Below are 25,515 nucleotides of genomic sequence, written 5' to 3' on the forward strand. Positions count from 1 at the left end.
TCTTTACTCATTCATCTGTTCCAGGAATTCTTATGTTTACAATGTGTGTGTGTGTATGTGTGTGTGTGTGTGTGTGTGTGTGTGTGTGTATGCGCGTGCATGCAAGCATATAAAGACAGGTTCGTGTGTGTGAGTGCAGATGCATGTGTGGTGTGTTTGCATAACTATCAATCTGTATGTCTGTCTGTCTGTCTGTCTGTCTGTCTGTCTGTCTGTCTGTCTATGTATCTATGCAATACTGTTGAGGTCACCAGATAACCTTGGGTGTCTGTCTTCACCTTCCATTTTGTTTGAGATAGGGTCTCTTGTTCAGTGCTGTATAAGCCAGACCAGCTGGCCCACAAACTCCTGCCTTTGCTTCCCTTCTTCTTTAGGAGCACTAGGATTGCAGACACAGAAATTTGTACTCAACTTCACGTGGGTTATGAGGATCTGATTTGTCATCCTTGTATTTTCTCTTTGTTTATTGGTTATTTTATTTATTTACATTTCAAATGTTTTCCCCCTTCCCAGTTTCCCCTCCAAAACCCTTATCCCCTCCCTCTGCCTCTATGAGGGTGCTCATCCACCTACCCACTCCCACCTCACTGCCATAGCATTCTCCTATGCTTGGGCATTGAGCCTTCACAGGACTAAGGCCCTCACTCCCATGCAGCTGAAGCCATGGGTCCTTCCTCTTTGGTTGGTGGTTTAGTCTTTGGGAGCTCTGGGGAGTCTAGTTTATTGATATTGTTATTCTTCCTGTGGGATTGTAAACCTCTTCAGCTCCCTTAGTCCTTCCCCTAACTCCTCCATTGGGGTCCCTATGCTCAGTCTTATGGTTGGCTGTAAGCATCTGATTCTGTATTGGTCAGGTTCTGGCAGAGACTCTCAAGAGACAGCTATATCAGGCTCCTGTCAGCAAGTACTTCTTGGCATGAGCAATAGTATCTGGGTTTGGTGGCCACATATGGAATGGATCCCCAGGTGGGACAGTCTCTCGATGACTTTTCCTTCAGTCTCTGCTCCATTCCTGTATTTCCTTTAGACAGGAACAATTTTGGGTTAAAGTTTTTGAGATGTGTAGGTGGCCCCATTCCTCAACTGGGAGCCGTGACTAACCTCTGAATATGGTCTCTACAGGTTCTCTCTCCCCTTTGTTGGGTATTTCAGCTAAGGTCATCCCCATTGGGTCCTGGGAGCTTCTTGATTTCTTGGCATCTGAGACTTTCTGTTGGCTACCCCAAGTTCCCCAACCCCCACTGGTACACATCTCTGTTCAATTTCCTGGCCCTCTGTACATCTCCCCCTCATCCTCGTACTTTCACAGCAAGCCTTTTATCCCCAGAGCTATTCTTCTTGCTCTCCAAGGAATTAATTCTTTTAAGAGAAAACATCTCTGTCTTAACATAAGCATACTTTCTCCCTATTTCTTGCTGTTTTGCTTTGTTGGAAACAGGGTCTCACTATGAATTGTCCTGACTGGCTTGGCACATTCTATTATCCCAGATGTGTCTTTTACTCACAAAAATCTTCCTGCCTTAACTTCCTGAGTGTTAGAATGTAGACATGAGCATGAAACATGTTGTTCATTTTTCCTCTTTTTAAAAAAATTCAGATTTACTTGTGTGTGTTCTTGAGGCATTGCTTTAATCAATTATATTACACTTTAGAGGTAGCTACAAGTATAAAAAACTACATATAAACCTGGACTTTTTTTCCACAAGAAACTTGGCTTTGGAACTACTCATTTTTTTCTTGTGTATCAGGACAAAAACTTAAGCTTGTCAAGCATCTAGTTGGCAAAGAATATGAGGTAAATGCTATTTTCAGGATGATGTCGATAAAATAGAAATGTTTTTACATTTGAGCACTGAACAGTGTACATTTCCTGCATTGTACTCCTGATCTTATACTACAAAACTCACAATTCAACTCTATTTCTTTCGAGAGGCTACTGTGACTAATGACAAATAGCCAGTAACCATGTTGGCTTCCTTTTCTTTTTTCATATCTAGACTTACCATTGTTGTTCATTGTTGTTCATAAACCAACCTTTCCATTGGTGAGGCATATTTTAAAATCAAAGCTCTGCCCCACATCTGTTTATTTCGGCTTCTAAAGAGAAAGGAAACAGAGCAGGAATGTGGAAGCAGAAAACCATAAAGCAAAGTGAATAAGTCACAAATAGACTTTAACCCCAGAGAAGCAAAATGTTTTCTCTGTTTAAGATATGGCTAGTTATCAACTGCATATTTCCTTAAGGTAAACTTATTTTCTCTTTCTTTTGTATCATGTCATATTTCTTGCAGCCATTATTCTTTTATATTGTCCAAAAGAGCTGACCGTAGTGGGGAAGGGGGCATATACTTAACAAGACCTTAAAAGATCCCTATTCAAGGTTGGCATTCTTGAGGTGAAAGGTGGACAAAAATTTAAAATATCTTGAGCTTTAAATAGGTTGCTTGTTGTATGTACACAGGTAGGAGCAGTTGACAAAGAACATACCGGGAAGGGAACTAATCTCTTAGAACTAGGCAATAAAGACCCTTATGAAATAAAGCTTAATATCTAATATTTAATATTAAGAGAACATCTACATTTCTCTCTATATATGCAGATACATATGTACATGCAGCTGTGGTCTCATCATCAAACTGCATGGAAGACAGGTTTTATAGGACTAACTCAGATAATTTACAAAGCAATTAAATACACAGGAAGCTCAAAACAAAGAACTCCAATGGAACATCAAACTATGTCATTGCTGCAATGTGTTATCTAGAATGTTCTGTTTCCAACAAAAATTTTGAGCGCTGTTATGAAATATACTTTACAGGGAAAATAGAATTGCCTGTAATATCTCCAATGCCATAGAAAAGGCTTCAAAGAAGCTATTATGCATAAAGGTAAGGAAGTAAAGGAAAGATATTTAATGAATTAATAAGGTATGAAAAGAGTGAGTGAAAATATCAAATATCTAGGAGACAAAGTTATCTAAAAATCTAGAGTTGAAAATTATAACAATAAATAAAACTTCCTACAAAGCCTAATGGCAGTGTTGAGCTATCAGAAGAATCCATGAATGACATATTAGTAGATATTATCCAGACTGAGGACTTGAGAATGAAAGTAAATCAACAGAGCCTGAGAAACATGAACTAGAGCAGCAAATGTGAGTCCCTGAACAGGGGAAGGAAGTCGAGAACAGAAAACTTTCTTCTTTAACAAATAAGACAATACTTTCCAAAAGCTTATAAAAATCCTAAATATGGATTTATGAAATTTAAATGCAAGATAAATGCAAACAGATTATCAGTTTGACTAAACATAACAAATGTCTGAAAACAAAGAAAGAAAACACTGAATAGAGAAAGGAAAGCTGGTGATCTCCTAGAGCAGAGCAATACCATTCCTGACTTCTCTTTAGAGACAATGGAGGAGAGAAGGAAGTGGAATAGTATCAGCAAAATAAAGCAATTCAAAAAAAAACCCCTGTAAATCAAGAAATTATACCTATTAAAACTATCTTCCTAGAAAATGCAAAAAATCTTTCAGAGCAATATGAACTAGTTCGACAGAAATAATTAAGGCAGTGTAGCAAGAGTAAAGAGAAGGTTATCAAAGAAGCAGGGTGAAAGCAGAGAAAGGAAGCACAGTTTCACAGTGAAGTGACCTCCAACAAAGATATCGAAATAATTTTGGAGAGGGAGAGGTTGTCTTTCCAAAGAGTGGCACAGAGACAGATGGATCCACTTGAATCAAGTGAATCCCAATCTCTGCCTTGGACCTTAATCAACTCAACCTGAATTATAGACCTAAAAGTGAAGCCAGGAGACTGTAGAAGAGAATAATGCTTTTTCAAAATGGAAGAGGGCCTCACTGGAGCAAGATGCACTGACAGAGTCACATTTCAGAGGTAAAACCTTCTTTTCCTCAAAAGTTATGACTTAGAAAATGAAAAGGGCATCAACATACTGACATGCATGTATGACACAGGACTTATACCTGTACTACATTCTCAAAACCCACCAACTCACATGTTTATGGTTTTTATTATTTTATAAAAGATTGTTAGTTATGAGACTATGGACAACATCTCATTCTTTAATAACATAGTAAAATTACCATTTGGTAATATAGATAATTTATCTAATTCAAAATGAGTTAAAATCATTGATTACAACTTCACAGAAAGCATAGATGATTAGTTGATAAGCACCTAACAAGATACATAACATCTGTATCATTTTTAGAAATTGTAGTTGGTAACTAAGGAATTTGGCCACTAAAGACTGGTTGTCATCTTATGATGTAAGGTTTGTGAATTCCTTGTATATCTTGATGGAACTATCAGATGACAAATGAGTTTTGGAAAATGACAGGTTCAAGGTTAAATACACCTTCTGAGTCAACAGTTTCACTCACAGTCATTTAAATCAACAAAACCAAAAACTTGACCTTTTTGTAAAGACTTATAAAACTCAAACTGGAAATAACCTAAAATTCAATTAAAAGGATCACGTGTAATCAGTTTTCAGTGTATTTATAAGGCATAATACACAGTGTTGAAAATATTGAACCCCTGAAACATATTTCAATGAAGAGAAAAATCTTGAAAATTTTATGAAAGAATTGAGGCAAGAATATTGCTTTCAATATTCTGTTTGAATGAAGCTTAAAACCACAACTAGTCAAAATGCATAGAAATGGGAAGAGGGGGCCTTATATGGGAATGACCGGACAAGTGTAGGTCTCTTGTGTAGTGAGTAGGTAATGGAAGTGGTTTACACATTTAATGGAGTTTGATTATTCAAGTGATTATAGTCCCAAAACTCACAAAATCTTAAATTTTCATATTCTATATATTATAAATGGATTGTTAGTTGTGAGACTATGGACTAACATTCTATTATTTATTAATGTAGACATAAGTCTTGCATCACACCTGAAATAAATTACAAGCAACCACAGAGAGCAATATGGGCAGAGACAAACATATGGATGTCCTGAATCAGACCAGTTGTGACTGGTGCCATTTGTAATATGTTTGGTTTTTATTTAAGAAACTTTCTGGTGATTGGAGTGCAATTATGTCCTCTTATTGTGGACAAGGATATAGGTTATCATGTTTAATTTTGTATGATATTTAATTCTTAAACATATCTACATAATATGAATGAAAACAAAACTCACAATAAAAAAAGGATCCCTTAAGGGCTGGGGGAAATCTAAAATTCTTCATTACAAATCTTCTTTGATTGCACTGGACTGTGATCAGTTACTGAAACACAGCCTGGTGATTTATTTCCACTTGTCAAATGATTTTTAGTGATACTTAAATACTCTTTGATGCCAATAGGTTATGCAGGTGCCCAACAGGACCCTGACTCAGTGACCTGCCTTCCTGTCATGTCTGATTAACTGTATCTTCCCAATGTCTCATTTTCTAGTCTTTTCTCTCACTCATGGTCTGGCCCCACTCTATACATGGGTACCAGAGTATCAATTTCTTCATAGAAACTATTTGTTTCTCCCCTTCCCCTGTAAATATTGGAAAAATAGCCTTTTAAGGTTCTCTGGAATTACAGGGCACATCCCCCTATGCCAATAAGTGATCTTACTGCACAAAGATCTTACTGCCATATTTTAATCTGTATGTGTAATTGTCTCATCAACATTCATGCTTGGCTGCCAACAGTACTGCATATTTATGGAGTCTTTGCTGGCAGGGTGCTGATCATCTATAAATGAATGCAGTGGAGCCTTGGCTTTTCATTAGTTACTGAATTTGGAAACAAGGCATACACATTACACGTAGAGGGAAAAATAGAGGGAAAGGCTGATGTTTAAGAATCAGTGCTTATGCAGTGGTTTTCATAGCTAAATGAGGATGGCTTCTGGCAGGAAGTAGATCTTAGAAATGCAAAAAAAAATCCATGGGTTTTGATGAGCAATGAGTAAAGAGAACACTTTAGGAGAGGATAAAAACCATAAAGGTTTAATTTGATGAATATTTGGAGGCAGGTACAAAGAACTCATCTATCTGGCTGGATAATGTCACATTATGAGAGGTTTGGCACATCAGGCTCCTGATTTCAGACTTTATCTCATAGGTGATGAGGGTACTGAGATATTCTGCATTGAGAAGGAGAACATGAACTTTAAAAGAATAGAAATCAATCTTTCCTATTGAGAAGTGCCCATGGAATGTCAGTAGATGACAGGAACTGGTAAGGGGAGTGATGTGAAGAATGAGGTCTGGAAGTGGGACCAGGCGTTCCAGGTAACCAGGAACAAATGTCCTCCACTCTACGAATCACATTTGGTTGAAATATTCTGCTTCTGTGTTTGTGTCCCTAATCAGACAAGAGATCCCAGGACATAGAGTCTCCTTCATATTGTTATGATTGCATCAGTCACAATTTTTAATTATGTTGTCATGATGTGAATATCAACTTTTCACACTCGACAAGCACTCACACTTAACGTTTGCTTCAAGTCCAAGAAACATTGCAGGACCCACTCTGATCATAGAACTTTTATTATTTCAAAAATTTAGCCCATTATTTCGATAACCTATAGAATGCAGCAAGTTTCATCCTTAAGTTCTTAACTGAAGAACCATTGCCTCATAATACAGATGCTATTTTTCCTGGAAAGGGGGGAGTTCAGATAAATGCATTAGCCCCTAAAGGTCTGCACCAGAGGTGGAAGCTGTCTCTTGTGTCCTGACAGACAGGCAGACAGGCTGTTAATTATAAGATTCTGGTGGAATTGTATAACTAGGATAGTGTTGCTTTCTGCTACTTCTGCCTCAGCTTTCTGTTCCCTTATCTCTTTGCCGTTTTCTCTTTAAATCAGGAAGTTATCTGATATGAGTCATATAACTTAATTTGCACAAACAATCACAGTAAGTTCCCAATAAGTGAATGAACGACTGAATGAATCACTGAAAAATATGGAAAATTGGCTATTCTGCTATGACAATTTTTAATTAATGTGAACATGAAATATTTATGACTTCTAGTAATAGAGTCATAGAAGAGATCCCAGAGCGGAAGCTGCTTCAAAGCAAGACTACAGTTTTCTGTTCCTTCTGTATCCTTTATTGCCTCGTGGGTTTTATAGCACACTATTACCTGTGCTTTCTTTTCTTCCTACCTAAATTCTACTCATCTTTCAAGTGCCAGCTTAAGCTATAAAATCTTCTCAACTCATTAAACTTCATAATGCACCTAATTCCTCTGATTTTTAACACTTATTTTAATTAACCTTGAGCTGCCTTGAGATATCTCTTGGGCTAAAATATTCTTTTCCACCTAATTTAACACATTTGCTGTATTTTTACTATATTTGTGGCACAGTACAAGGTGCTGGATGGGAAAAGTGGGGTGAAAACCAATATAAGCAGATTCTTTAGAGACTCAGTATGTCAGTGGAATGAAACAAAGAAAAATATGATTAATGTCATCAAAAGAGAAATATATATATATTACAATAAGCAATGATACAAATTAAGACCACCATAAATTTGATGATCTTCTGAAAAGTCACACCAGTTGGTAGCTACAGACTTCTTTTAATGTCAGGCAGTTCCTGTCTTCCTAATAAATGCTGCTTCCCACTTCTCATCTCTAGTTTCCATACATCATTATCTGTCCATGAATGACTGAGCTAAGGTTTGGACATGTCAAGTCAGCCGAGATAAAGTTATTCTGGTTTGTAATGGTTTTAACTGAAATAGGTTTTTATTATTTCACCACTTTCACCCCGTTCAGTTACCTTCCCTCAAACCTTTTCTATCCCCATGCTTTCAGACTGGTATTGATAACCTCTTTTTCATTGATTATATTTGTTGCACACACATGCACACATACTTGTATATGTAAGAACCTGCTGAATCTGTTTTTGTTGTTTATGTGTCTGTGGTTTCAATGTTGACTATTCTGCATTGGACAAAGAATTAGGGTCTCACACCTGAGTGAGGCTAATTCTCCTTCTCCCACTAGTTAATAGTTGCTTGTGTTTTTTTCTTTTTGTTGGTCAAGGGTGGGATCCCCAAAATTCCACCTTCCATGTTATCACCCCATCAATATCCCTATTGATCTGGTTTTGTTTTTGCATACATTTCTAAAAGAGACAATTTCACAGCAGAATTTCTGGTATTTTGGATCTTAACATTTTTCTGTCCCCTTTTCCATGTTGATCTATAAGCCAGAGATGAAAGACTTGCAATGCATAGAGGTAGGAGAATTTGCACTCAGAAGTTAATGGTAATCAACATCTGTCTAATCTAACTTAAGGGCCACTGAGGAGGAAGGAAATCATGACTTGTAGTAGAAACTCATCCAACTTCCAGAAACTAGTGAGGTCACAGATTTCAGGAAATAATTTACTACTACTAATTTGTTAGATAAGCACAGTTCCTTACTACATTATAAATCTTACCCTTATACCCATAATTAAATATAGCTACCATTCATCATCAAAGATGCTTCCTTTTATAGAAAATTGAGGCCATCATATAAAACCACAGCTAGACACAATGTAGAGATCAGTGGATTGATGGGAGTCCCAATGGATGTGTCTAGTCCAAAGTTTCTTCTTCTGAATTTTTCTTCAAGTTCCAATTTTTTATTTCATTAAAAATTTGTAAAATCTGACCTTGGAATGATCTCTGACTACATACACTTCTGCTAAAAAGCCTGTCTAAGAGACCTTTCTCAAGAAAGTAAAAACAATAGTGAGACCCTTCAAGTTTCTGACTGATGCTGCTTCAGTTGCTGTGCCTGTCTTGCTTTGTCCTTTACTATTAAACCTCTTGAGTTAACAATGTCTCAAATTCTTTGTATACCTGTGTGGGATTGGGGTTTTCATCATCAGATACATTAGGCTTGAAGGCCACATGGGTCCCAGGTTAGTGATCAATGTGATCCAACACATTTGTAGATAACAATGCCATTACAATGTCAGAAGTTGGATACTGACCTTGTTAGCTTCAGATATCACTTCAAGACAATCTAGAGTCTTCTGTCTCAGTGGAGAGATTTCTCAAGTGAGATTTACCTGTGGCCATATTTGTAAGGAATTCTCTTGATTGATGACTAAAGTAGAGAAACCCATCTCACCGTGTGTGGAACCATGCCTGGCAGTTTGATCTATACTGTATAAGAAGGTAGCTGATTAGCTCTGTACCCCATTTTAAAAATTGGGTTATTTGGGTTGTTAAAGAAGTGTTCAACCTTCTTAGTTATCAGGGAAATGTGAATAAAGATGACTCTGAGATTCTACATTACACACATTAGAATGGCTAAGGTCAAAAACTCAAGGGAAAGCACATGTTGGTGAGGACGTGGAGCAAGGGAACACTCCCACATATCTGGTAGGAGTGCAAACTTGTACAACCACTTTGAAAATCAATTTGATAGTTTCTCAGAAATTTGGGAATAGTTCTATCAGAAGATCCAGCAATATACCTATACTACTACATACCTATATATCTATACTCTGGGTCATATACCCAAAAGATGCTTCACCATCCCACAAGAACACTTGCTCAGATATGCTTTTAGCAGCATTATTCATAAAAGCTAGAAATTGGAAACAACCTAGATTTCTCTCAACCGAAAAATGGATAAAGAAAATATGGTTCATTTACACAGTGGACTACTACTCAGCTATTAAAAACAAGGACACCATGAATCTTGCAGGTAAATGGATGCTACTTGGAAGTCATCCTGAGTGGGGTAACACAGACCCAAAAGGACATGCATGGTAAGTGCTCACTTATAGGTGGATATTCACATAAAGTACAGAATAGCCACACTATAATCTACAGACACAAGCCAAATAACAAGGAGGGCCATGGAAGGATAGTTTAATCTTTCTCAGATAGTTTATTGTAGGTGGGTGGAGGGTAGGAACTGAGTGGGAGAGAATATGGGGTGGGGAGTGGGACAGGTAGGGATCAGGTATAGGGAGAGCAGGGAAGAAAGAACAGAAATTGGCAGTAGGGGACCAGCCTCTAGGATGTGTTAGAGACTTGGGAAGGGGGGAACCCTCACAGTGTCTATGGGGGCAACTCTAGCTGAGACTCCTAGCAATGGGGACTATGGATCTTGTAGTGACCACTTCTTGTAGCCAGGCAGGACTCTCAGTGGAGGAATAAGAACAGTAACCAAGCCACAAGGCCTTCGACTCAAAGTATGTCCTGCCTACAAGATGTGCAGGGATAAAGATAGAGCAGAAACTGAGGGAATGGTCAACCTTTCTAACTTGACTGATCCAAATTGAGACCCATCCCATGGGCAGGAACCAATTCCTCAAACTATCAATGATACTTTGTTATGCTTGCAGACAGGAGCCTAGCATAACTGTCCTCTGAAAGGCTCCACCCAGAAGCCAATGGAAAGAGATGCAGAGACCAACAGCCAAACAAGAGATGGAGCTTTGAGTGTCTTATAAAAGAGTTGGGGGGAGGGATTGAGGTACCAGAAGAGGACAAGGACTCCACAGGAAGACCAACATTGTCAATAATCTGATCCATTGGGGGCTCCCAGAGACTGAACCACCAACCAAAAAATGAACAAGGGGTGGACCTAGTCCCCCCTGCACATAAGTAGCAGGTGTGCAGCTTGGTTTCACGCAGGTCCCCTAACAACTGAAGCAGGGGCTGTCCCTGAATCTGCTGCTTACCTGCCTGTGGATCCTCTTCCCTTACTTGGGCTGCCTGGTTTGGCCTCAGTGGGAGAGGATATGCCTAGTCTTGCAATAACTTGATGTGTGTGTGTTGAGGGGGGAGTGGTGAGGGTCAAACGGGTAAGTGTGTGGGGTGATACCCAGAGGGGGTTCCTTTTCTCAGAGGAGAAGGAGAAGGAATGGATCTGTGTGAGGGGGTACTGGAAGGAGAAGTGGGGCTCATAGTGGGATGCAAAAGTGAATTAAGAAGTAAATAAAAGAAAAAAGAAAAAGAAAAGAAAGACAAATTAATAGACCAGGCTCTACAGAACTCATGGAAAGCAATACAGGATCAATGGTTTGGTTATTTAACATGTATTATAAACATCTGTTTGTTATTAAAAAATCCTGTTTGCATAACTAAAACCACAAACTGTAAAGGGCTAAACAGTATTATGTAAATTTGCATCTAAAAGATGATAGATAGATAGATAGATAGATAGATAGGTGGGTAGCAAGCAAGCAAGCAAGCAACCAATCAACCAACCAATCAACCAATCAACCAAGCAACCAAACAAGCAAGGTAGCTGAGAAAGCCAGGGAGAACCAGAAGTAGCATTCATCCATGTTCATGCTCTGGTTTCTGCTTAAGCTCCTGCTCTGTATTCCCTCACTGAAGGACTGAAGCCAAGAAAACCCTTTCTTTTTGAATTTGCTTTTTGTCAGAGTATGTGCTAGTTTAAATAGCTATGGTCTCCATACACTTAAATGTTTGAATGCATGGCTCATATGGAGTGATACTATTAGGAGGTGTGGCCTTGTTGGAGGTAGTGGGCTTTAAGGTCTCCTATGCTCAGGCTATGCCCAGTTTGATACACTGTCTCCTTTTTCTCCTTCTTCTACCTGTGGATCAATATGTAGAACTCTCAACTTCTTCTGCAGCTCTGCAGCACCATATCTGCAGACTTACTGCCATCTTTCCCACCAGCCAGACCCAATTAAATATTGTCCTTTATAAGAGTTGTCATGGTTTCTCTTCACAGCAATAAAACCCCAACTAAGACAGTATTTGCTTTTTTTTTTTCATCACATAAAGAAGAAAGCTAACCAATCTAGACATCCATGAAATTCACTGACTGGAGAACACATTCTTTGAGATTGATGTTAAAAGAGAGATAGTATTCTGAAAAGTGAAGTTTTAAGATTAGGGGAGGGAAAGTGAGACAATGTTGCCAGAAAGGATGGATTTAGAAGACTGACAGGGAAGGAAGGTGACGATGAAATCTGGGCCATCTTTGGAAAATCTTGAATCTGAAGTGGGAAAAGTTCTTTCTTTTTTTCTTAAAGGTTCCAACATTTTGGCAACCTTACTATTGACAAGAACCTCAGTTATGAAATTCCTGAATATTACCTGACACAGCAGACTTGACTCAGACTTGACCTGTATAGGGAAGAAAAACTATTCTGCATTATCTGGTGGATGTAAAATGGTCAGAGTGAGAGAAGGAGACATAGTCATGGAAGCAGAGCCAGAGGAGAATGACAACATGGACAGAGGTCATAGGAAGAGATGTGGCAGGTGATACGCTGCTGGCTTTGAAGACAGAGGAAGCAGCCATGACCTAAGCAACACAGACAGAGTCTAGATGGCAGACCAACAGCAGCATGGATCTGTTTATATCTCCTAGAGATGATGTAGCTCAGCCAGTGAGCTATTTTGCACTAGCCTAACAAAATGCAGTTCAGACCAGATTTCTGGCCTCCCCAAGACAATACCTTTATAATGTAAATCGCTGAACTTTTAGCAACCAGTCATAGTCAGCAGAAACTAGTTCAAATTACTCATTGATGCTTAGTATTGGTTTCATTAATTAGCTTTTTAACTTTGCAGATGCGAATATCAACAATCCTAAGACAGGCCCCTGGGCATAAATCTCATTTTTCTTATGTCTATGTGTCTTTATATCAAGATACATAGCACAAACCTACTGAATCTTACCAGCTTTTTGGTTCATTTCGGGTTATCTTATTATTGTTACCGTCACGTGTCACATGATACCTGCTATGTTTTGGTATGATTTGTCTACCAATGGTTCATGTATTGGAAGCTTGGTTTTTAGTGTGACTTTGTTAAAAGGTGGCAAGATCTTTCTGAGATGCAGTGTGTGGTCTTGAAGGGGGTATAGCCCTTCGAAGGTAGTTCCTATAGGACTCTGAGATAGCTCTTGCCAGAATGAGTCATCTTATGATTCCTATCTCACAATATGATTATGTCCTCACCTAATTTTTTTTCTCCTCACTATGATGTGGTAGTGTAAATGGGTTCCCAGGGCCAGCACAATATATTCTAGCTTTGAGTCTCCAAACCTGTGAGTGAAATAACCTACTTTTCTTTGTCTACAGCTATTCATCACTCTAACTGTAGATATGCAAATGGAAGGCTGTTTCAGTCAGTGACAAAATGCATAGATGATGCTGATCCCACAAGAATGCATAGCTTAGTAACACTCAGCCACCTCAATTCGTATTATTCACACACTAATTTTCATACAATGACAAAATTGTCTCATTAATCCTGTCAGAACATATCCTTGTTAAGTGACAAGGCTGCATATCATCACATCTATATCTCCAGGTGGTTTTTATTAAAATAATTATGTACAGTTGCCATTATTATTACAAAGTATTATCTCTTTCCCTCTATAATTATGACATTCTTGCAAGAATGAGTTGTCTTATGATTCCTGTCTCACAATATGATCATATGCTCAATCAAATTGCAGCACTGGTTGGAGCTGAGCTACATATAAAATAATAATTTCTTATGATCTATTTTCACTATTGAAACTTATGACAATTTATGCTTTTAATGGTATGGACCCTTCACATTCAGAACTAAGCACTGTTCAGGATAGTTGGATAATGTAATTGTATATTGCAAAAGTTTGCAAAGACAAAATTTTGTATTTTGTTTATCTCGTGTATAGTTGTCATTTTGATGAGAAAATGGTATTGTGTTAAGCTATTTTTAAAAACACAATTTTCTTACAAATACAAGTTTTTCTTTACAGAGCTTAAGTGGAAGGTATTTATATATTGTTTGTGAAATATAAACAAATTAGTGAAATATAAACAAGTTGATTTTTTCCAGCTTATGTTTTATTTCTGATTTTATTTTATAAGACAAAACCTTTCACTTTTGATCTTTTTTAAATATCCGGTGACATGTCAAGACCATTGTTTTTTATTTGATTTTATTAAACAGGGAATTTCACAGTGTTCTATACCCTCAATGGCTTTCAAATACAGATGGAGATATTTGTTTGACATATGGACACATCCAGATATAAATACATCTAACCTCCTCAGGCCAAAAATCTACAGAACACCCAGTTTACTGGCTATGCAATAAAATGACCTATTTAGGAAAAAAAGGTCAGCTGGTTATAAAAATCCAAATCATAAACAGAACAATTTCAGGTGGAAGGAGCTAGAAAAACATCCTTTTACTAAGGGAGCAGAAGGACGGAAAGGACACGCCCATCGGCAGTAGGCCAACCTCCTTTAAAACAGAGGCTTATTTTCATTATTAAGCCTTTAGAAATCCACTCAATTCCCTCACACCTTCCTAATACATACTTTAAAACATCATCCATCCATTTGAATTCACCCCAGGCACTGAGTTAAGCAGACATTTAACTGTTCAACTGGGAGTGGGCAAATAATTAACAAACTCTATATATTAAGTCTTTACTGCTTTGAGTGGGTTTCTAGTTTAATACGGAATGAATGGAGCAGCTATTTACTGCCTGCAACTGGAATCTGTATCTGAGTAACTATCACACACATCTTAGTGCCTTCACTAATTGCTACTTTGAATCAGAGATGTCCAGGAAGTATTATTTCCCTCACTGTTTATAGGCACTGCATGCTATGTCAATGGTCAAGAAAGAAGGCAATAACCAGTGCCTCCAGTTGGTTCTCTGAAGTTATGGTGTTAATATCATTTAATCATTTCCCTTCATTCATCCATAATTCAGAGACAATTCAAGTTTATGGTTCTTGTCTATAAATTAGTTCTCTGGCTTTAAAGTTTATAAAGGATAATATATTTCCCTTATCACTCTATTCCTTCTCCTCAATAATATTCTGACATGACAATAATTAACTATGTTCCAGGACAGTGCTAGATATGTTACACACCTCACTAATCACCATGGGAAATGACTGTTGGTGAACCACCCAATGTGAGTGAGGGGAACCAAACCATGGTCCTGTTCAACAGTGCTATGAGTTCTTAACCACTGAGCAATCTAGCCTAGGTCTTGAGGTTTTGGAAAGCTTTCTTGTTGCTTCCTTTAAAAAATAAAGCTATATGTAATTTACGCAGCTCTGTTTGAGCTTATAAGGGTTGGCATCTACAGGAAGAGGTAAATATCAACTGCTATGAGGCCACCCAGTGAAGTGAAGCGCTCATCTTCTGGAGCTAGTGGTGTGCGCGCGCCCACACACATTCACAGTCTGTTGAGGCTTATCATAAGTAAAAGCCAAATGAAAATCACAGTAGGGTATCACTGAACATCTGTTAACATGGCTTTATTATCAGAGAGAGTAAGTATTGGGGAAAATGGAGAAAATGCCCCTTTTTGTGTTGGTGGGAGTGAGCATTGTTTTAGCCATTGTCTTAGAACTTTGTCTTAGGATCACTTTTAAATCACTTTTAAAATTGAATTGAATTAATGAAGTATTTTTTTTTCTCCAGAAAAGGAAAGAAAAATCCCTACCTTTTGTGTATAAAGTTAGCTGTTGGGCCTCTGTCTAATAATTATGGTGAGATAGCACCCTGACCTCCCCTGATCTGCCCTCCTCTAGTCCCTTGATCTCATTTCCTATCTCAGCTGATACCTGACAGACATACAGATAGAGCTTCCTGGATGTTTATGGATAGTGTCTCTTCTGGCTGGCTGCTGTCTGCCCTTAGAGGATATTACATTTTTTGAAAACCACCCACCTCTCCGCTTACCATTTACTCTGTTTGATCTGGCTGTTCACTGAACATCCCTGGCTACACTCTGAAACATGGTTCTTGAGCCCGGCTTTGGATTCACTGGTCCCCTTGGGAGTTTGTCTTTTGCTTATCTGCCTTGGCCTCTTCCTCACCACTAAAATTTCATCTCATCAGACACATCTTCTTTGGTTTCCTAAAAAGAGGGGAGAGCAGCTGTCCTTCACCATTTGTCCTTACCTTTATTCCAGTTCTCTTTATTGTGCTTACCAGTGCTTTCAAATTCTTTACAGTGCTGCACAATTCACTACAGTTATAGAAAACATTGAAAAGTAATCACCCATCAGACAGTGCGCACAGTGAGGGGAGGAGCTAAACAGATTTAGTAATGTTGCCATTTACATACTTCCAGTCTACACCACTAGGTGTTTTAATGGCGTCACTTAAAAACTGATGCATAGCAACTGTGCATTTATAGGGTAGTGTGCTGTGCTCTCCACTTATGTGGAAATGAAGGTCCTGATGCTAATACTGAAATTAATTCCATCTATTGAAACATATATTCTCCCTGTGAACCTCTAAACTCTTCTAGTTATTTTTAAATACACCAAGAATTCTTATGAATGGTAGGTCCCAGCTGTGTGGAGTAGTAATTTGCTGCCAAAGTTTTTTTTTTTCCCGGAGCTGGGGACCGAACCCAGGGCCTTGTGCTTGCTAGGCGAGTGCTCGATCACTGAGCTAAATCCCCAACCCTGGAGTAGTAATTTGCATGTGGAAAGCCTTCAATAAATACTTGTTGAATGACTCTTCTGAATGTTTTGTTAAAATTTGGTTCTTAATGTGGAGGAGGAAAACATGGTTTATAACTTACTTCAGTGGTTTATAACTTACTTCTTACGGTGATGTTTCAAAGGCACGTTAGACATAAAAAGAAATAAATAAATGAAGCCTGTTAAAAAGGCCGGATAGTTGGTAATAAACATTCTGTTGTGTTACAAATAAACAAGATAGAAATGTTCCTTAGAAGTGTCATTATGGCTGAGAAACACCTAAAGAAATGTTCAACATCTTTAGTCATAAGGGAAATGCAAATCAAAACAACCCTGAGATTTCACCTCACACCAGTGAGAATGGCTAAGATCAAAAACTCAGGTGACAGCAGATGCTGGCGAGGATGTGGAGAAAGAGGAACACTCCTCCATTGTTGGTGGGATTGCAGACTGGTACAACCATTCTGGAAATCAGTCTGGAGGTTCCTCAGATAATTGGACATTGAACTGCCTGAGGATCCAGCTATACCTCTCTTGGGCATATACCCAAAAGATGCCCTAACATATAAAAAAGTCATGTGCTCCACTATGTTCATCGCAGCCTTATTTATAATAGCCAGAAGCTGGAAAGAACCCAGATGCCCTTCAACAGTGGAATGGATACAGAAAATGTGGTACATCTACACAATGGAATATTACTCAGCTATCAAAAACAATGACTTTATGAAATTCGTAGGCAAATGAATGGAACTGTAAAATATCATCCTGAGTGAGCTAACCCAATCACAGAAAAACACACATGGTAGGCACTCAGTGATAAGTGGCTATTAGCCCAAATGCTTGAATTACCCTAGATGCCTAGAACAAATGAAACTCAAGATGGATGATCAAAATGTGAATGCTTCACTCCTTCTTTAAAAGGGGAACAAGAATACCCTTGGCAGGGAATAGAGAGGCAAAGATTAAAACAGACACAGAAGGAACACCCATTCAGAGTCTGCCCCACATGTGGCCCATGCATATACAGCCATCCAATTAGACAAGATGGATGAAGCAAAGAAGTGCAGGCCGACAGGAGCCGGATGTAGATCTCTCCCGAGAGACACAGCCAGAATACAGCAAACACAGAGGCGTATGCCAGCAGCAAACCACTGAATTGAGAATAGGACCCCCGTTGAAGGAATCAGAGAAAGAACTGGAAGAGCTTGAAGGGGCTCGAGACCCCATATGTACAACAATGCCAAGCAACCAGACCTTCCAGGGACTAAGCCACTACCTAAAGACTATACATGGACTGACCCTGGACTCTGACCTCATAGGTAGCAATGAATAGCCTAGTAAGAGCACCAGTGGAAGGGGAAGCCCTGGGTCCTGCTAAGACTGAACCCCCAGTGAACTAGATTGTTGGGGGGAGGGCAACAAGGGGGGGAGGATGGGAAGGGGTACACCCATAAAAAAGGGGAGGGGGAGGGGGATGTTTGCCCGGAAACCGGGAAAGGGAATAACACTCAAAATGTATATAAGAAATACTCAAGTTAATAAAAAAAAAAAAAAGAAGTGTCATTATACCACAGGTCTTTCTCTTTCCAAAGGATCAGTGCAAAAAGATATCCCTAGACAATGCCTGGCTATCTCGAGCCTGTTGGTTGGTTAAGGCTTGACAATCTTTTTTATCTGAACTTGGAGTTTAGCATATCCTAGGAAAGGGAGCCGTACCAGCATTGTGTCTGTTAGTGCTTAAGCATCTAGTTAATGTTTAGGGAAAGTTTATTGTGACCATCCTGTGTCACAAGCTACAAGTCATTTAAACTTCATAGGAAGCCTATGGTATTTTCAGTTTTGAAGATGATGGGAACTCAAGGAGATAAGTGATTATCTTTAGGCTCCTGTATCAGAAATGGCACAGGACAATATCTCCAACTCCGTTTCTGCCCCAAGTCTGGCCTGGCCCTTAGGCTCTGTGTACTCTAGTCTTTATGCCTTGAGTATTGCATACTCTTTCATAATGGATTACACCTCACAATCCCTTCTATCCAGGAGTTTATATTGAACTGACCCAGTCCCACTGAAAGCTTCAGCCATTGGGCTAATGAAAGAATTATCTGTGCGTTTGTTCCCAACTCTTAAATCTCCCTCCACCGTGTTTCCCACTAACTCAATCTTCTCATTGTTGGACAGTCTCTGTAGTATCTCCTCATCTCTAACAAGGCAGAACATCTGAGGCAGGAGGGGAGGTGACATCGCTGTTACCTTCAGAGAAGGTAGTAGTGTATTGTAGAGTAAGTGGGATACTCCTCTCCTCTACATGGAAAACAATGGTTCCTGCTGTCACAGAAGCAGTCATGTAACATTGCAGTTGGAAGATGCCCCAGAGATTCCACTTTTCAACCCCTTCATTCTGCGAATGGAGAAAAACATTGCAGAGAGAATGCACATAGGTCCTGAGCTAATGTTTAAACCAGAAGCATAAGTCATTTGTTTCATGCCCTATCCATTTCATGATTCAAATATGATAAAACCTGTACAAGTGCCATGAGGAAAGACGGAAAAAACTCCTTAGAAAAAATTGCTGTTGTACTTCCCAAGTGTACATGATTTAAATGGAATGCAGGATGATGTGTTCCTTAATAATAATGTTACAGAGAGCAGCAAGGTTCTCAACTGGTCCCCAAAGTCATCAGGTTGCTTACTGGAAGCTCTTGAACTCTCCTTGTTTTGGTGAGGAATTCATGGGATTTAATATTCATTGTGATTGCATAATCTTATAAGCACTTCATTTCTCAGTCTTTGCTTCCTTGGGGTGGTACAAAAACATTCTTTGCTTTCTATTGTCCCCTTCCTCTTGTGGCTATGTCAGAGCACTGGAGAGCTACATCCATGGAATCTGTTTTGGCTGGGAATAATGATCTCTGTGTATTAGAGACTTGAGATTCTCAGGTTAAGTATCCCTGGTTGTTTCTTAGAAACCTAGTTAATAAGATTTTAAAAAAATCTTTGTGAAAAATACCTTAGAACAAGTCAATGGGAGATAAACATACACACACACACACACACACACAAACACACAAACATATTTAATTTTTACTCAGTTTCAAGGATTCAGTTGTCAGTTTCCTTGATGGCTGTGGGCTTGGGGTAGGGCAAAATCTTCTAGTGGCAAAAGTGTGTGGTAGAGAGAAGCAGCTCATTTTATTACAGCTAGGATGCAAATAGAGGAAGCAAGGGGATTGGGACAAGAGACCCTTTGTGGGGTTTAAATGAGAATGGTCCTCATTTCCTCATATGTTTGAATAGTTGGTCCCAGCTGCTAGGACTTTCTGGGAAGGACTTGGAGTTGTGATCTTGTGGGAGGAATTTTATCACTGGAGGTGAGATGCCTCTCATTCCCAGCGTGCTCTTTTTGCCTCCTTCATGTGGATCAGGATGTGGACTCTCAGCTGTTCCTGACATTATCCTTCAGCCATTCTGGACTCTAACTCACTGAAACCATAAGTTCAACTAAATGCTTTCTTTTATAAGTTGCCTCTGTCACAGTGTTTTGTCACAGCCACAGAAAACCCTTCAAACTAGAAACCCTTCAAAAATACTTACTTCCTCTAATAAGGTATAGGCACCTAAAATTTCCAGAAACATCTGTTAAGGATTAGGTTTTCAAAATTGACATTTATGGGAACTTCTCAAACACTAATATCTGACATCCTGAGGCAAAGAGACAGGGGAACCTCTTGGGCATGAATGTGGTTGGGAGATGATATTCTAGCTAGAGTTGGCCCTGGTGCAGTAGACTTGCAGGAATGCCTGAGAATAAGGTCACAAAGCTTTTTTTATCCTCTTCCTTCTTCTTAATCTAAAGATCTCACTATCCAACGAGCAGTTCTATGCTTCTATTTCATGGGTAGATACTAGTTCATTAGTTACAAGATTAGTTAGGGTTATTTTTAGGGGTTTAAGTACTATGCATTTGGAAGAGTGTTAAGCAAAAGGTCCTCTTTTGTTTCTGTTTAATGTTCATAGCTATTATATTAAGATTTAGTTTTCTGAACTCTATCAGATAGCCAGTATAAGCATGATGGCTAGTGGTAACTGTCAATATGAAAGGATCCAGACTACCCAGGAAACAACCATAAAGGATTATCTAGGTTAGCCTCTGGGAGTATCTATGGGGTTTCATCTTGATTAATTAATTAATGGGAAGATATGCCTATTAATGTATGGTCCTAGTCCCGGGGTTTGGACTTAAGACCATATGAAAAGGAAACATGGCGTAAATGAAATCTCCTAAAACATGTTTTGTGTGAAGATGTCATAATGTCATCTAATATCTTGAAAGGCATTTAACATTTTTTTTAAACAGGGAAATGTGAGCTCAGTTCACGTATCCATTGCTGTCTTCCTCTCCTCGACCGTGGATACCATGTAACTAACTGCTTCATGTTCTTGCAGCCTTAATTTCCCCACCACAGAGGACTGCACTTGACTATTAGCCAGAATAAGCTCACAGTGGCCAGCAAGCTGCTCTTGTTGGGGCATTCTAACACAGCAACAGAAAAGGCACTAAGATGGTGGACTGGGTTTGGGTTTTCGCTGTTGAGGAATATTATAGCACCTGCTTCAGGTCATGTACCTGATGTACACCAAATCTAGACTCCTGAGGCTGAGGTTTGAGATACTCTGATATCAGTGAAATTCATGCCTTGGCATTCTTTACATGTGGACATCAGCAGAGAAGAAATCCGTATATTTTATTCACAGGGTCACCTGTGACTTTAACATTGCAGCCACCTCCTGAGCAGGGGTCTGTTCCATCCCACCCCTGTGATCAGTAAAAGCCAGGTTCTTCTCAATTGAGTTAGAGACATTCATGTTCCAGAAGGACACAGGTGAAGAAACATAAGGAGATTACACCATAAGAACACAGGACAAATAACCAGTTAATGAGTTTCAAATATCGTCTTAAAAACCCGGTAAAAGCTAACACACTTGGCTAAGGTCTAAATTTCCTTTCCCTTGGCTATCCCATATATATACAGGACACTGGCTCATGACCCATTGATGTGGTGTCATTTGACTTTGAGAACAGCTGGATGACATTAATTTCTAGTGTTTGAAAATAGACCAAGCCACAAAGCTGAAACCAGAGTGCTCCATGCTTCAGAATGACTGGATGCCTGTGTTTCCCTCATTCTACTTGCTCTATCCTTTGCAAGGCAGAACTGTGGTCAGGTGCTTGAGCAGACCCTTGTCAGACTCAACTCTGAACGGTCAGCCCATTCCTTGCTCATGTATCCCCCAAACATGCACTCCTGTGGCAAAAGTGATGAAGCAATGTCCTTTTACGAGAACAAGGGTTTACAATAGCCATCAGAGGTATATGATATAATTTATATTAAGAACTGAAGGGTTATGTTTGAAATAGTAACTACTTGGAATTAACATAGATTTTCTTTTCTTTTTCACTTTTTAAAATTGTTTTATTTACATATCAAATGGTGCTTCCTATTCCCCCTTGCAGGGTTCTCCCCCTCTCCTCCTCTGATAGGGTAGCCCCTGTGTATTCCCCCTTCTGGGGGGGCATCAAGTCTCTATAGGATAAGGTATATTCTCTCCCACTGAAGCCAGACAATGCAGAGCTCTGGTACATATGTGCTGCTGGTGGTGGGTGGTGGTGGCTTGGATCAACCCATGTGTGCTCTTTGGTCAATGGCTCACTCCAATGGTCTGGGTTAGTTGACACTATTGGTCTTGCCATCCCACTCAGCTCCTTCAGTCCTTCCGTATGGATCCCTGATCTCCATTCAATGCTTGGCTGTGTCTGTATTTGTCTCAGTTAGCTGCTAGGTAGCTATATCTTTATAATATTGCACTAGATTTGCATAAAAGTTTCTCAGACCACGGTGGCTGCCTTATTCTTTTTCTTTTCTTTCTTTTTTATTAGATCTAACCTTTCCCACATGATATTTAGGTTTAAAACATCTGTGGTAAGCAAACTGTGCAGTGAGGTTTGAAAGATTAACAGAAGTCAGAAAAGTCTTTATGTAGGCTTAAAGTCCCATTAAAAGGACCTTTTTTTACATGTAAAAGAAATAATAACTTTTAGAATAAGAGATTAGCACATCTTCCTTTAAAAAGTGGAAGTGCTAACTTTATTCTCTTTGAAAGCAATTCTATTGATCTCTGTCTACTATCATTTCAAAGACTTTTTTTTTAATGAGCCCCCCTTTTTTTAAAAAAAGGGAGTTGGTAATTTCTGCTCTAGTAGAGAAGTAACTTATTAACTTAATACTTCCCAGTTTGGGCTGAAGTTACATTAGTGTTTCAAATCAATATTTTAAAAGTATGATGTCTTAGACGGATGAAGCAAAGAAGTGCAGGCCGACAGGAGCCGGATGTAAATCTCTCCTGAGAGACACAGCCAGAATACAGCAAATACAGAGGCGAATGCCAGCAGCAAACCACTGAACTGAGAATAGGACCCCCGTTGAAGGAATCAGAGAAAGAACTGGAAGAGCTTGAAGGGGCTCGAGACCCCTTGTGAACAACAATGCCAAGCAAGTAGAGTTTCCAGGGACTAAGCCATTACCTAAAGACTATACATGGACTGACCCTGGACTCTGACCTCATAGGTAGCAATGAATATCCTAGTAAGAGCACCAGTGGAAGGGGAAGCCCTGGGTCCTGCTAAGACTGAACCCCCAGTGAACGTGATTGTTGGGGGGAGGGCGGCAATGGGGGGAGGGTGGGGAGGGGAACACCCATAAAGAAGGGGAGGGGGAGGGATTAGGGGGATGTTTGCCCGGAAACCGGGAAAGGGAATAACATTCAAAATGTAAATAAGAAATACTCAAGTTAATAAAAAAAAAAGTATGATGTCTTTAAGTGGTCTCTTCCAGCTAAAAGCATTCATGATTTCAGAGCAAGAGAACTTGGAGTTACTAGTCTTTTCCATGCCACAATTTAAAAGAAGTTGGGAAAAGAATTTATTCAAATAATTCTCACTCACTTGCAGTCCATTTAACTATCTTCTATGGCTTTTTAACAAACATCTCCTATATAATTTCTGAGTCCTTGCTATGTTTTACGAACTACTTTTTTTTTTTTTTTTTTGGTTCTTTTTTTCGGAGCTGGGGACCGAACCCAGGGCCTTGTGCTTCCTAGGTAAGCGCTCTACCACTGAGCTAAATCCCCAGCCCCACGAACTACTCTTAATGCTGTATACAATATCCATTTCTTTCCCACAACAGCCTTTTAAGGTTAATCATTATTGTCCCCAATTTTTAGGAGAAGTGGAACAGGAAGAGACCAAACACTATACTCAGATTTGTAACAAATCTTGAGTTTTAAACCAGGACCTTGCCTCCCCACCAGTTCTTTATTATTAGCTGGTACATGCATTTACTTTATTTTTATTACTTTCTTTTTTTTTCATCTTTATTAACTTTGGTAGTTCTTATTTACTTTTCGATTGTTATTCCCTTTCCCGGTTTCCAGGGCCAACATCCCCCTCCTCTTCTCGATGGGTGTTCCTCTCTCCATCCTCCCCCATTACTGCCCCCCCCCCTGCCGACAATCATGTTCACTGGGGGTTCAGTCTTGGCAGGACTAAGGGCTTCCCCTTCCACTGGTGCTCTTACTAGGCTATTCATTGTTACCTATGCATTTGAAGCCCAGGGTCAGTCCATGTATAGTCTTTTGGTAGTGGCTTAGTCCCTGGAAGCTCTGGATGGTTGGCATTGTTGTACATATGGGGTTTCAAGCCCCTTCAAGCTCTTTCAGTCCTTTCTAAGATTCCTTCAACAGGGGTCCCGTTCTCAGTTCAGTGGTTTAATGATGGCCTTGGCCTATATATTTGCTGTACTCTGGGTGTGTCTCTCAGGAGAGATCTACATCCGGTTCCTGTCAGCCTGCACTTCTTTGCTTCATCCATGTTATCTAGTTTGGTGGCTGTATATGTATGGGCCACATGTGGAGCAGGCTCTGAATGGGTGTTCCTTCTGCCTCTGTTCTAAACTTTGCCTCCCTTTTCCCTCCCAAGGGTATTCTTGTTCCTCTTTTAAAGAAGGAGTGAAGCATTCGCAGTTTGGTCATCCATCATGAGTTTCATGTGTTCTGCGCATCTAGGGTAATTCGAGCATTTGGGCTAATAGCCATTTATCAATGAGTGCATACCATGTGTGTTTTTCTGTGATTGGGTTACCTCACTCAGGATGATATTTTCCAGTTCCATCCATTTGCCTATGAATTTCATAAAGTCATTGTTTTTGATAGCTGAGTAATTTTCCATTGTGTAGATGTACCACATTTTCTGTATCCATTCCTCTGTTGAAGGGCATCTGGGTTCTTTCCAGTTTCTGGTTATTATAAATAAGGCTGCTATGAACATAGCGGAGCATGTGTCTTTGTTATATGTTGGGGCATCTTTTGGGTATATGCCCAAGAGAGGTATAGCTGGGTCCTCAGGTAGTTCAATGTCCAATTTTCTGAGGAACCTCCAGACTGATTTCCAGAAAGGTTGTCCCAGTCTGCAATCCCACCAACAATGAAGGAGTGTTCCTCTTTCTCTACAGCCTCACCAGCATTTGCTGTCACCTGAGTTTTTGATCTTAGCCATTCTCACTGGTTATTTTTTATTACTTTCATTTATATGTTGCAAAACAACTTAAAATCAGTGGCCTAGAACAATTACTGCTATTCTCTTCCTGAGTCTGCAATTTGCAGAGTTTTGAGATGTTGGGCTAGTTTTCCCCATATGTCATCAGTCATTGTGCCTTGGGATACAGAGCCCCTACCAACGTAGCTCGTGCTCCTCATGAGCAATGTGGTATTGGTTGTTAGTGATTCTCTCTTGAGGCTTCTGCACTGGGTAGTAGGGTTCCAAGAATGATTGTTTCAGAATAATTATGGGAAGGGTCAGATACTATCTTTATGCTTCTTCTATTTCATATCTGATGGAGCAGTCAACAGAATCTAGATTCAAAAGAACAGAATCAAAAGATGCGCAGACTTCACCTCTTTATGTGTCATGTTTGCAAAACTGTTGACACTTTGCAAAAGGTCTTGCGCAGCAGTTTTCTTTAAGTTATA

At 39.4% G+C, this 25,515-nt stretch overlaps 1 protein-coding gene across 2 annotated transcripts in view; it reads right to left on the reverse strand.

Annotated features, from left to right (window-relative positions):
• Nwd2 (NACHT and WD repeat domain containing 2) overlaps positions 1-25,515 on the reverse strand; it is a 191,340-nt gene that overhangs the window by 152,544 nt on the left and 13,281 nt on the right. Inside the window, exon 1 of one of the 2 annotated variants that reach the window (XM_063273828.1) lies at positions 2,004-3,175. The exons of the other annotated variant lie outside the window; for it this stretch is intronic. Within the exon in view, the coding sequence (XP_063129898.1) occupies positions 2,004-2,016 (13 nt within the window). The 5' untranslated portion in view covers positions 2,017-3,175. Of the gene's footprint in view, positions 1-2,003; positions 3,176-25,515 lie in introns of those variants that run through there. 2 annotated transcript variants of the gene reach the window in all.

Source organism: Rattus norvegicus, chromosome 14 (genome assembly GCF_036323735.1).
Source record: "Rattus norvegicus strain BN/NHsdMcwi chromosome 14, GRCr8, whole genome shotgun sequence".
NCBI lineage: Eukaryota > Metazoa > Chordata > Mammalia > Rodentia > Muridae > Rattus > Rattus norvegicus.